Source organism: Drosophila tropicalis, unplaced genomic scaffold, assembly GCF_018151085.1.
Source record: "Drosophila tropicalis isolate 14030-0801.00 unplaced genomic scaffold, ASM1815108v1 contig_1109, whole genome shotgun sequence".
Lineage (NCBI taxonomy): Eukaryota > Metazoa > Arthropoda > Insecta > Diptera > Drosophilidae > Drosophila > Drosophila tropicalis.
The window spans coordinates 497,232-509,052 of record NW_027172477.1 but is presented as its reverse complement, the minus strand read 5'-3'; the positions used below and the strand labels follow the sequence as shown (position 1 = coordinate 509,052).

Below are 11,821 nucleotides of genomic sequence, written 5' to 3'. Positions count from 1 at the left end.
TGGACAATCGATCAGGTCATGTTTACGAATTCATCTCGTTTTTATCTCAGTTCCTTTTGCTGAGCAGTAAACTACGGCTGAGAGCCACGGGACGCAGTGTTCTTAGCTCTGTGGGAGTGGTTACACTATATCTAGTGGTTGGCGATACCAGAGTGTAGTACGCACCGATGGGAACACGAAGATCATCGCGGCTTAAGCGATCCAGACGTTCGAGACGATCTTCGAGTTCGCCTAGCTTCAAGTAGCTGGTAGAGCTGAGATCCGACAGAGTGTAGACAGTGCGGAGACGTGGATCTTCATCGGCTAAAGCGTCCTTTCGGCCATTGATTTGCTTGGCAGACTGATCCCCAATCTTCTGATCATTACTTTCTGTGCGAGTTTCATCATTGTCGTTAGTCTTGCGATCGCCGTTCTCTTTTCTCTCACTTTCAGTCTCTTCAGCATTGAGTTTCTGTTCCTCCTTGCGTAGATTCTGACGATCGGCTAACATGGCGGTGAGCTCGGCACGAACTCGCTCCAAAATGGCGGCATCTTCCTCACTGAGTCCCTCCTCCCTGTCGTCCTGCTGTTGCTGCTGCTGCTCACCAAGTGCCTTCTGCTCCTTTTCCTGCTTGGCTTTCTCCTCCCTTAAACTGGCGGCTAGTGCCTCTTCTTCAACCTCACGCTGAGCTGCTTCTCTCAGGGCTTTCAGATGATTGATACGGGCCTGCTGCACTTCCTCCGTTTCAGATACTGGCTGTGGTGCTTTGCCATCATCGACTGGAGCCTTGGGCAAATTACTAGCCTCTGCCTTGAAACCCTGACTGCCACCAGCTTCATATTGAACTGTCTGTAATTTACCATTGGCATCCACATAGGAATAGAAACCTCTGGACGAACCATCTTGTATTGTATATTCCGCCCTAGCGGCATTGGCATCACTATAACCATACGAATAGAACGCTCTGGCGGTGTCCTGTTCCTGATAGCGTCGTCCATCTGTCTTAAGGTTGGTGCCCGTTCTCAGATTAGCTGCCGAAGCGAACGGACTGATGGCTATGTTTAGGGCGAATGCCAAAATGAAGCACTGCATCAACATTATGTCACAAAAACAACAATAACAACAACGATAACAACAAAAAAAAAAAAAGGCAACGAAGAAACTGCCAACTGTGTACCAATTGCTGGAAACTGTAATTGAAAACTGATGCTGCAGTTGCTCTATTCGAAACTATTTATACCAACCACCCATCCAACCATCCATCCATCCACCTACAATACAACTTGATGGGTAACCAAAGAAGCCAAAAGTCTGCGCAGTGACCTCCATCGATGGCGATGACGACGATGTCGTAAGAGTGAACTTAATATTGATACGGATACGGATACGGCCACTGGCAGAGATCACAAATTGCACAAGAGTCACCCACAATTGCAATCGATCAGGTTGCTGTTCATATGGGTATGATGTTTCACTGGCTTCGGATGTGATAAAAGTCAACCTAGTTCCGCTCTTAAGCCAAACATTTGGAGAGGGGAATAATCAAATGCACTACTTAATTCATTACTTTAACGACAAATATTAATCCAATGGCTATCATGACTGGTCGGTCAGTCTTTCGAGGGTTAAGATTGAAGCTTATCAGCAACTAATGGAGACCCGCCATAAAGCAGGAAGATTGCTTATATGATGCATAATTTTGGCATTTAAGTCAGCAGTGCAGTATAGAAAAGATAAGAAGCTTTTGCCCCCAGTCTGTCTCTCTTTCTCTCTCTATCGTTCTCTCTTTTTACATTTGAAAAAGCTTAGATACAAAAAACAAAATAAAACAAAATATCATCGTTCAATGCTGCGATCTTTCGATCAGTCAAGAATTCATAGTGGTCGAGTGCAGTGCAATAAAGAAATAACTAACTGACTAACTTGAAGTGCTAACTTCTGGTAAGAGAACATGGATTTGGCTAACAGAAATGTGGTTTACCTTGGAGGTTTTGGCGGCATTGGTCAGCAATGCGTACAAGAGCTACTGCAAAGGCAACTTAAGGTAGGTTGTCTAGACGGAAATGTTTGTTTTAGACCATTTGACTAGTTAACATTATTTCAGTCTCTGGCCATATTTGATTTGATGGAAAATGACAAGATTCTACGCACTTGGCAGCAGAGTTATCCTCAAACAGATATATTCTATCATAAGGTGGATATAACTAAGAAGTCCGATATAGAAGCGGCTTACAAAGCAACGTCCGAACATTTGGATGGACACATTGATGTGGTGGTCAATGGCATGGGCTTGATGAACGATCGTCACATCGAACTGACCATAGAGATCAATCTGGTATACATATAGATCTCCAAGAGCGCAATACGCATTATCTGGCATTTTGTTTTCTTTTTAGTTGGGCGTAATCCATAGTACTCTGACTGCATTGGAATATATGTCCAAGCCGAAGGGCGGACAAGGTGGCTTAATTGTCAACATATCATCGGTGGCTGGCCTTCAGCCCACTCCACTTATGGCCATCTATTCGGCAGCCAAAACCGGAGTTACCACCTTTACTCGTGCCATGGCAGTAAGTAAAGCTTCCATCAGAAATGTTAATATTTTTGGGCATAGTCAATTTATGATTTCTGCATCTTCACAGAATCCCTTTTACTTCTCACACTCTGGTATCGGCTTTATAACCATCTGTCCGGGTTTTACCAATACCGCACTTTTGGATGATATTGATAATAAGACAACATTCACATATCGCACACCCATGCATGATATATTCCCCATGGTGAAGAGACAGAATGCCAACGATTGTGCCCGAAATCTAATCAAATGCATTGAAGAGGGACACAATGGCGATGTTTTAATGTTGGAATTGGGCGAAATTACTAAAGTGGATATACCCGAATTGTGGAAGCCGCAATTGGAGCAATGATGTCGGCTGGGTGGGCTGGGTGTAGGGGAATCGGGTCACTGATTTGTTGAATTTCAAGTTGAACATGTTAATTATATTAATTTTGTTTATTTTTTTGGAGATCGTGATGTTAAGAGTTGATGTATGTCATCATACATACATATGTAAGATATGACCTCAAAAACCACACGAACTTATTCTTATCCATATCAGATATCAAAGCGGGAATTGTATTTCATATTGTAAGTGTACATATGTATGTATATAAACATCATAATCGTGTTATATACTATATAATTATTGATTCGATTAATGGATTAAACGTTTTCTGCATCTAAAACTAATGGAAAACTGACTTTTACTTTCTCTCTCTGTAGTCACAATTTTCCACTTTCTGGTCTAAAAGAAAAAGGTTAACATGGAAATTCAAATGGCTTATACCCAGAGAGTTGCCTCTGACTTTAAAAACTTCTTTGATTAGACTAAATAAATCTAAATTTCATATTGCAGCTGGTTTATGCCATAGACAAATGTCTAAAGCATATAGAAATAACTTGAGATTTAATTTCTAATCGAGTTTCAAGAGACTTTCTCGTCAATAACTTTGAAAATAATTGAAACTTCATTGGGTTTTTAGAAAGATTCAGATTCCGGATTCTTGGAGACATCAAAGTTTCACAAGTTTAAAAGAGGTATGGAAAAGTATTCTCCCCTCCCCCTTGCAATCGTTGTCCTTGTGATTTCTCCCATCTAAATAGTTTCAAATAATAGTTGTTCGATTAAATATCGTTTTATTGGATTTATTCTCATACACACACACAAAGAATTGAACTTGCACTGTATATTGATTTATTTTTTGGTTTTTGTTTTTTTTTTTTTTTTTTTTTTTATAGTTAGTTTCTAACACATTTTTATACATTTACAAACTTTGAAGGTTGGAGGAAAAAAAACCCCTAGAGTACGAGTGGTTCAGAATTCAATAGAATAGATTCTGCGATCTGCAGCGATCGTTAGGTGTTTGAGGGGCTGAAGGGGAGTGGAGTGGAGTGGAGTGGGCGGGGTTTGCGGTTTTGGGGAATGTCAAAATACATAGGTTTCTCTTCGTCTTCTTTCTTTGTTGTATCTCATACTCGTATATAGTTTTTTTTTGTTTTTTTAGTGTTCAGTATAGTTATCCTTTCATTTCTTCCTTTCCTTGTTTCTTTTTTTTGCATTTTTCGTTTTTTTAAATATAAAGACATTTGTTTCGTTTCCCATTAAACTGGAAATAGTTGTTTTTTTGTTTTTGTTTTTTTTTCTTTTATGTTAACTGTAAATTTCACATCATCACAATTTAAGAATCGTCAAACTTATAAATTACACACACAAGTTGCAGAAATAACATTATGTGAAATATATTTTGAGCGCCGCGAAAACGTTTCTTTTTGTCCTTTTGTTTTGAGAGGGAGTATTGGAATTTCGAATTTTTGGTTATTTTTGTCGTTCAGTTTGTTTTTGGATTCTCAGTATTGTCCTCGCCAGAACGCATTTGATGCGTTGGAAGAGTTCTTGTTGTCTTTCTTTCTTTTTTATATTTTAATTAAGGTAGGTGCTGGTTTTCTCTTTTTGAGGATCGGTCTCTGGATGTCTATTTGGGAGGGTTACATATGGTAAGATGTACATATATAGATTTTACGTGGGGTTTCACAAAGCGCTGGCAGGTCATCGACATAATATTATTTGTTTGGTTGAATTTTCTTTTCTTAGTTTCACTTTGTTTTTAGCTACTGCAAAATGGTTTGTTAATACATTTTTTTTTTTTTTCGTATTTTTATTTTTATCTAATTGTTAGACATTTAATTCAAAAACTTGTTATCACTAACCCTAGTTTTCCTTTTGTTTATTTTGCTGAGGAACAGAAGCTTTTGTTTTCCTATCAAATATACGTTTAAGATTTCTATAGTTATCGGTTCATCATCATCATCATCATCATCATTAGATACAATTTTCATACAATATATGTGGATTGTCCATAACTAGTATTAGTTAGTTTAGTTAACTATAGGTTAGCTTTTATTTGGTGGTGAATGTTAGTTAGTTTGGTTATTTAACTGGTGGTTCTTGGCTTTGATATGTTCAGAGAGTGTACAAATACAAAGTGTATAAATAAAAAAAAGACGACTTAAAGATAATAACAAAAATGAACAATGTTTCATTCGTTTTCGCATGTTGAAAATTTATTGGATACAAATAAAATAAATAAAAAATTTGCAAACAGAACTTGAAACTAATTTCTAATAATAATAATAATCATAATAATAATAATATTAATGTATATATGTATGTATAGTTCATATCAAAGGGAATTTCATTGAAACAACACTCAGAAATGCAGTAAAGCAATCTGTTTCAATTGGATGTCCCCGATTTCATAAAGTATATATAAAAAAAACTCGTAGGTTTTTAGAAGAACATTTCATTTTTAGCTAAATTATGAACCCATTGGGTTTAAACATATCATTAAACAAAAAAAAAAAAAAAAATAAGAAGAAAAAATTGCAGAAAGTTGAGAGTAAACTACTCAAAATAAACCAGATTTGGGACTTAAGTACACGAGGTTCAAGACATGCATGAAGCCATCTCGCTCCCTCTCTCTCACTTTCAATGTGTGTTTGTTTCTCTCTCTCTCTCGCTCTTTCTCATTAGGTAGGGTTCTGGGCGGGTGGGAAATGAGGAGGGGATTACGGGAGGAGTGTGTGTTCAGATCGAGGTTCACAGATATTACAAATACATTTTACAAATCTCATTAGTTTTTCACATTTATGCTTCTTCATCGTCTTCTTTTACTACTTTTTAGCTAAAGTTTTAGTTTTAGTTCATTTCTTTTTTGTTTCTTCTAAAGAATAAACAGATATACTATATATATATATATATATATATATATATGTATGTATATAGATATAGTTTTTCCTGAAGCAAAATTAAAATCAGCTCAACTGTGACATTAATATATAATATTAATAATAATAGAGCGCGCACACTAAATATATATATATATATATATTTGTATACGCATACACTGCATATGGTTATATATATATATATACACATAGGTATACATATATACATATATATATATATATATGTACAGAAATATATATATATATTGTATAGATTAGTTAGTTTTTCATGTTGTTTTTTTTTTTTTTTTTTTTTTTTTTTAGGTATGTGTAAATTTCTCAAAGCCCTGACACAAATTTGACAATTCTAAAACTTTCCTTCGTAGATATTTACTCATAGGGAAAGGGACTTGATTTGTTTTAATTTATTTTCAATAAATTTAATAATAGATATATATATCCACATATGCATATATATACATATACATACACACATATGTATATATATATATACATATAGTACAATAGTTAACAACAACATCGCACAATAGCGCTATTAAAATTTCTTTAAGAAATATAAACATTTATCCACATACAATATAAATGATCGATCATGTGTGTGTGTGTGTGTGTCTGTGTGTGTGAGTGTGTGTGTGTGTTTGGTGTTTTTTATATACATATACAAAGATAAAAAAATAGCATTTGTTTTTGAATGAGTTAAAAAAAACTATGTAAGCAACTATAGAAAAAGATTAAATTATAAATTGATATTTTTGAATAAAATGATAACAAAATTCATTTCGTCAAATGGAGATAAAAGTAATCGATACGTGTTCGATTTATTAGCTAGTCCCCTTTTTCAATATATGTATGTATGTATGTATGTACAATTGTAGCTTAGAAGAGCGTCTTATATGTTCTTCATGAATCGAAACAAAATCTATTAGCAAGTCTTGTGTTTTCTTTTTTTTTTTCTCACTTTCACAAAAATGATCAACTTTTGCCTGTCCGATAAATAAAACTTTAGTCTTGCTCTTATTACTCTTTTGGGTTCGGTACAATTCGATTCAGTTCGGTTTCGGTAACTCTTTACGATTCAATACATTCAATTCTTTTTGTTTTGGTTTTTACTTTTTCTTTTTTTGTTGGCTTGAAAATTAGCTAATACACATGTATGTATATATATATACAACTAGAATTTAAATCTGGGTACCTCTATCCGGCCTCGACTTCGGATTCTGATTATAGATTTTGTTTGACATCAAGTATATATATATAAATATATATATATTTTTTCTATGCACACACACATAAATCTAGTTCCTACTTGGATCTTTGCTTGTAACAAGTTTTAAACAGACTTCAATCGGCATGGCCGAAGACTTAGTGTTAAATTTGAACAATCAACTAATAGACAATTATATAATATAGATTCTATATAGTTCCCAACCCAATTTTTTGTTACATTTTTTTTTTTTTTTAATTAATTTTTTTTTGTGATTTTTGTTTTTTTTTTTTGGCACTGATCCAATAACGGAACAGCAATAACTACATTCCTTTTTTCTTTTTTTGCATTTGCTTCTTTCTCTTTTTGTCTGTTTGGTTCAAATTCTACAAAGTTTGAACTGATTGCGTTCGAAATTTTTTTTGTTTGCCTCTCCCTTGCTGTCTCTCTCATGTATATATATATATATATACGTATATATATATGCATGAGCCCGTCTATATATCCTCTGGCTGAGTTCGATGGATGAGAAACTATAATGCATTCTAGTCCACCTTGATGCCGCTATCATCTGGATCGACAATATCAACCAGATTCTTTTCCAGCTGCTGCATCATACAGTTATCGATGCCCCCTTCGAAGCTATCCTCCGACATCAGCTGAGGTTTACGAACCAATAATTGCTGCTGCTGCTGCTTCAGTCTTTCGTTGTGGTTGGACATGGTATCGCAATTGCTCCAGGCTATTGTTGCTGACGAGGATGATGAGTTGCTGGCATTCACATTTACATTCACATCGTTGTCCCACATAAACATATTATCACCGGGCCCTGAGTTCTATATATGCAAAAGATAAAATGGCAATTACAACAAGTCAACAAATTACACATAAGTATTTAAAGAGCAACTAGAAGGATCTCCATTCCTAGACCATCCCCTATTTATTTGCCTTACTTTACATCTGGTTTAGCATACAGTTTTCAAGCTACAAGTTGTGGGATAAAAAAAACAACTTACTAAAAATATCACCGAAATATGCCTACCTTAATTGCGTTGATATTCTCATTGCCATCTACTTGGAAGTTATAGCCTAGATCGTTAGTTTTGAGGTTGCTCTTAATTTGTTGATGGTGCTGGTGCTGATCCTGCTGATCTAGTAGTAACCAATTGTTCCAGTTGGTATTTGTGGTGTTGCTGTTGACTGTTGAGCTTTTTGGGACAAATGGGTCCGTAGAGGCTATGTATGGAAGAGGAACCAGTGGGCACATCAAATGTGGTGGCATCATCATCCAATATGGAGTCGGAGCGTACAAAATTGGCGGTTTCTTTATTTGGATTATTCCAGAATAATAGAGATGAAGTATTGTTGTTGTGATTGCTGCTATTGTGGCTATTGTTATTGCTGTTGTTATTGTTGTTATGTTGCCTCGAGGTGGTATAAAGATTTGGAGGTGGAAGCGGCAAGACATCACCAATATCGGCACCGGTATCATCTAAATGTGACGGTGGTTTCTTTTCATAAAATGAGGTATCAATGGACAATGTGCGGCTAGGATTCGATGAAGTCTTTGTGGACGGCTGCTGCTGATAGGCTTCATGATTCCAGGGATGTAATCCTGCTAGCTCCTTATGATTGTTATTGTTGTTGTTGCTGTTGTAGTAGTTAGCAGTCGTAGGGTGATGATATAGATCCGTTGGCAACGGCGGAGGAGGCGGAGGCATATTGTAATTCGGTGGGTTAGTTCGGTTTTGAGAGGGATTTGGATATTCCCTCAAGGGTGGAGGATTTCTAGTGGTTGGTGGTCCATACGCTGGAGGAAAACGTGATTCATAATTGCCTCTGGTTACCATTATGCCACCATTGAGCTGACGCCCTAATGTATGACCAAGTGGCATCATGGGTGGTTGTGCTGCTGGTGATGCCAGTGGTCCATCCAGTGGTGGATAGCCTCTAGGTGATGGCATGTAATGCATTGGCGACAAGTTCATACCGAGGCCAGATGGATTTGGCCCATCCGCGCCTTCGTGTCCCAATGGTGATTTTTTGTTCATAGCTATTGGTGGCAGAGGGCCAGGTGGCAATGATTTCAAGGATTTACCCCTATGCCGAGCCCTATAGCGCTCCACTTCCTCCTGGGAATGGGCAAAAGTGCAGCTAGCTCCACGTGGACACACACGTCGAACGTTCAAATCTCGGCACAAACTAATTTTATATTTGGGATTACTTATATTAGCAGCTCCTCCTCCACCATTGGATCCTTCCTGAGGTTTCCTTATGCCATGATGTTGGAGGAAGTTAACCAAACCCATTACCGCCTGACGCACAGCATCCAAGGCCTGAGCCACATCCTCCCATCCGGCCACTTCAACTAAGGGATCAATGTTTGCCAAGTTAAGCAAATGCTGATGAAGATTGGCCAGCTTGGCTGGATCGCTAGTCCGCTGCAGAGCAATAACCAGTTCCTGGACTGATTGCGAAAAGGATGAGGGCGTCTGTAGTTTGTCAATAATGCTCTGCATGTGACTTTTATGATTAATATCACCGTACAAAAGGGAAGACCATTGCTCTGGGGCGATCCGTAGACCAGCCTCGGTGGCTATTTGAACAATCTGGGCATCGTGCTCCCGACGCAGAGCATCATAGGAACGAAATTCCTCTTTCAATTGCATTAAGGAAGAATCGGCTTCCCGTTTGGATACTTTAAAGCAGCTGGCGCGATAAAGCAACTGCACCACATGGCCAATGCTGGTTTTTGAGGCCTGTGGAAAATGCGGCTCCAGGCGCTGCACCACAAACATGACCAAAACTTTGCGCGATAGAGCCGAACCCTCTTCCAAAGCAAGGAGAACCAGCTTCAAGACCTCTTCCTGCATGGCCGGGCCTAGGAACTGACATCCACGCGTTCGCACCGCTGCCCAGAGATTTGAACTCAATTGCTGCGGATTCTGGTGCTGCAGTATCAGTTCCGTTACAGTGCGTTCTCCGAGAGAACGAGCTGCTCTCAATGCTCGCACTCGTCCCTCATCCTCCATCAGCTGACAATTGACCAGAGTGACCAATTTCCTCTGCATGGGTCTGGTTAGCAGATTGTTTACATTTAGATTGAGGAACGACTTCAAATGCAATGCCAAATCCTCAATGCATTTTTTACCCAATTTATAGCACTTCAGTTGTTCCGCATCTAACTTCTGTACACTTGGTGGAGGTGGTGGAGATTGATCCAAGTCCAAAGAGTATGACTCTTTGGTAGCCAATCCACCCTTGGCCACCAGCTGGAGCAGAGCATTGTTGATTGGCAAATTGTCGATGTCGGTGACAATATAGGTCTATAAGCAAATTAAATGAGCACACACACACACACAAAGATTTTTTTGGATTAGCAAAGGATTTGCATTTGAATGGATTCGGTATCTCACCTGATCGAAGGGACATTGCCGATTGTACAGCGAGGTCAGGCAAAGCTTGCACACGGTGTGACCGCATCCCAAGCTAATTGGCGACCGCTGACTGGCCGCAAACTCCTTACAGCAAATGGGACAGTTTAGAAAATCTGTCCATGAGGGAGCCTGAATCGGCATGCTGCCCAGCAACAGAAATCAGAAATAAAGAAAAATACATAGAATATGAAACCAACAAGTTGAATCAATAAACATATGTATGAACATGTATAGATATGTAGGTATGTATATATAATTGCTTTGAAATGGAAAGAGTAACTGAAGTTAGTGGAATGTAGCCCCCCGCACAACATATGATATATGTATGTACATATGTATCTTATAGAACGATCAAATTTCCAATGGATATATACACACACTTATGGATTTGTTTAAGGTTTTTGTCGTATATTCCTCTTCTGATCTGATCTGATTAAAATGGTATATGGCTTTTTCTTTCCTCCCCAGTCACCGCTCTCTTCCCCACTGCATCAATCTGCTTACAATTTACCCCAACGTCAGCTGTCGCTCACACACACATATATGTATGTACATATGTACGTACATGTATACACATATATAAGTATAGCCTTATAGGCCAACTCGTAACGTAACTCGATTTCAACGTCATCAGCTTCTCTGCGTCTCTGCCTCCGCTGGCTTCGCTTTCTTTTGCCCCAGCGAACAAAGACAAAATATTTTTCTCCTCTTTTTTCGTTTTTGTTGCATTTTATATGGAGGAGGAGACCACCGCGCTCCACCACCCGTCGCCCATTTTATGCAGCCTCCTATGGTCGACTCTAATACTCCCCACTTGTACACATCTACATGTGTACATATATACAAACAGTCAGTCCTTGAGCCTACGACCGACAGGGGACCGAGAAAAGAGAGAAAGAGACGAGGACAGAATGATAGCGCAAAAGAGCGAGAGAGATTGAGAGAGAAGTGACGGGGGGGAGCCACATAAAATAGTTTTTTTCTTGTTACGTTTCACTTTTCACTGCACGTCACTTTTTTTCTCTTTTGTTGGTTTTATCCAAGATTTTTATTTCCTGCTGTATTGCCCGCTGCCCCGCACTCACCTTCAAAATGCACATATTATTGCTCTTTGATTTTGTAGTTTTCTCTTCTTTTTTTGTCGTTGTGTATTCTTCAATTCTTGTACTTTACATATTTCATGCAAGTATGTGCATAATTTTTTAGTTGCTTGGTGTTTTTGGTTTCTGTAAAGTCCGAGTTAGTGGGTTTATTTATTAGTGTGTATTTGCAGCGTTTGTCATCGAAGGTCCTGTATACGTATACTTAATTTTCCGTTAGCTCAAAAACAAAAACAAAATTGAACAAAAACTCGCCACTCTAAATTAGTACTCCCCACACTGAAAAATACTCCA

The 11,821-nt window shown here is 38.1% G+C and overlaps 3 protein-coding genes across 3 annotated transcripts; 1 reads left to right on the top strand and 2 right to left on the bottom strand.

The window, feature by feature from the left end:
- Positions 1-46: 46 nt before the first annotated feature.
- On the bottom strand, positions 47-1,078 carry Cpr72Ec (Cuticular protein 72Ec). The gene has a single exon (XM_068285384.1). It carries the CDS (start codon positions 1,076-1,078, stop codon positions 47-49), a length of 1,032 nt encoding a protein of 343 aa, XP_068141485.1.
- Positions 1,079-1,843: 765 nt separating this feature from the next.
- Positions 1,844-3,226, top strand: LOC137574103 (alcohol dehydrogenase 1). Its single transcript, XM_068286225.1, has 4 exons — positions 1,844-2,024; positions 2,085-2,315; positions 2,377-2,550; positions 2,623-3,226. Exons 1-4 carry the CDS (start codon positions 1,932-1,934, stop codon positions 2,905-2,907), a joined length of 783 nt encoding a protein of 260 aa, XP_068142326.1. The 5' UTR covers positions 1,844-1,931; the 3' UTR covers positions 2,908-3,226.
- A 1,123-nt stretch (positions 3,227-4,349) lies between these two features.
- roq (roquin) lies at positions 4,350-11,818 on the bottom strand. Its single transcript, XM_068286286.1, is given in 5 exon segments — positions 4,350-7,826; positions 8,033-8,172; positions 8,174-10,316; positions 10,407-10,569; positions 11,513-11,818. Coding segments are annotated over 4 exon segments (2,736 nt in total). The 5' UTR covers position 10,569; positions 11,513-11,818; the 3' UTR covers positions 4,350-7,535.
- Between the last annotated feature and the right edge of the window lie 3 nt (positions 11,819-11,821).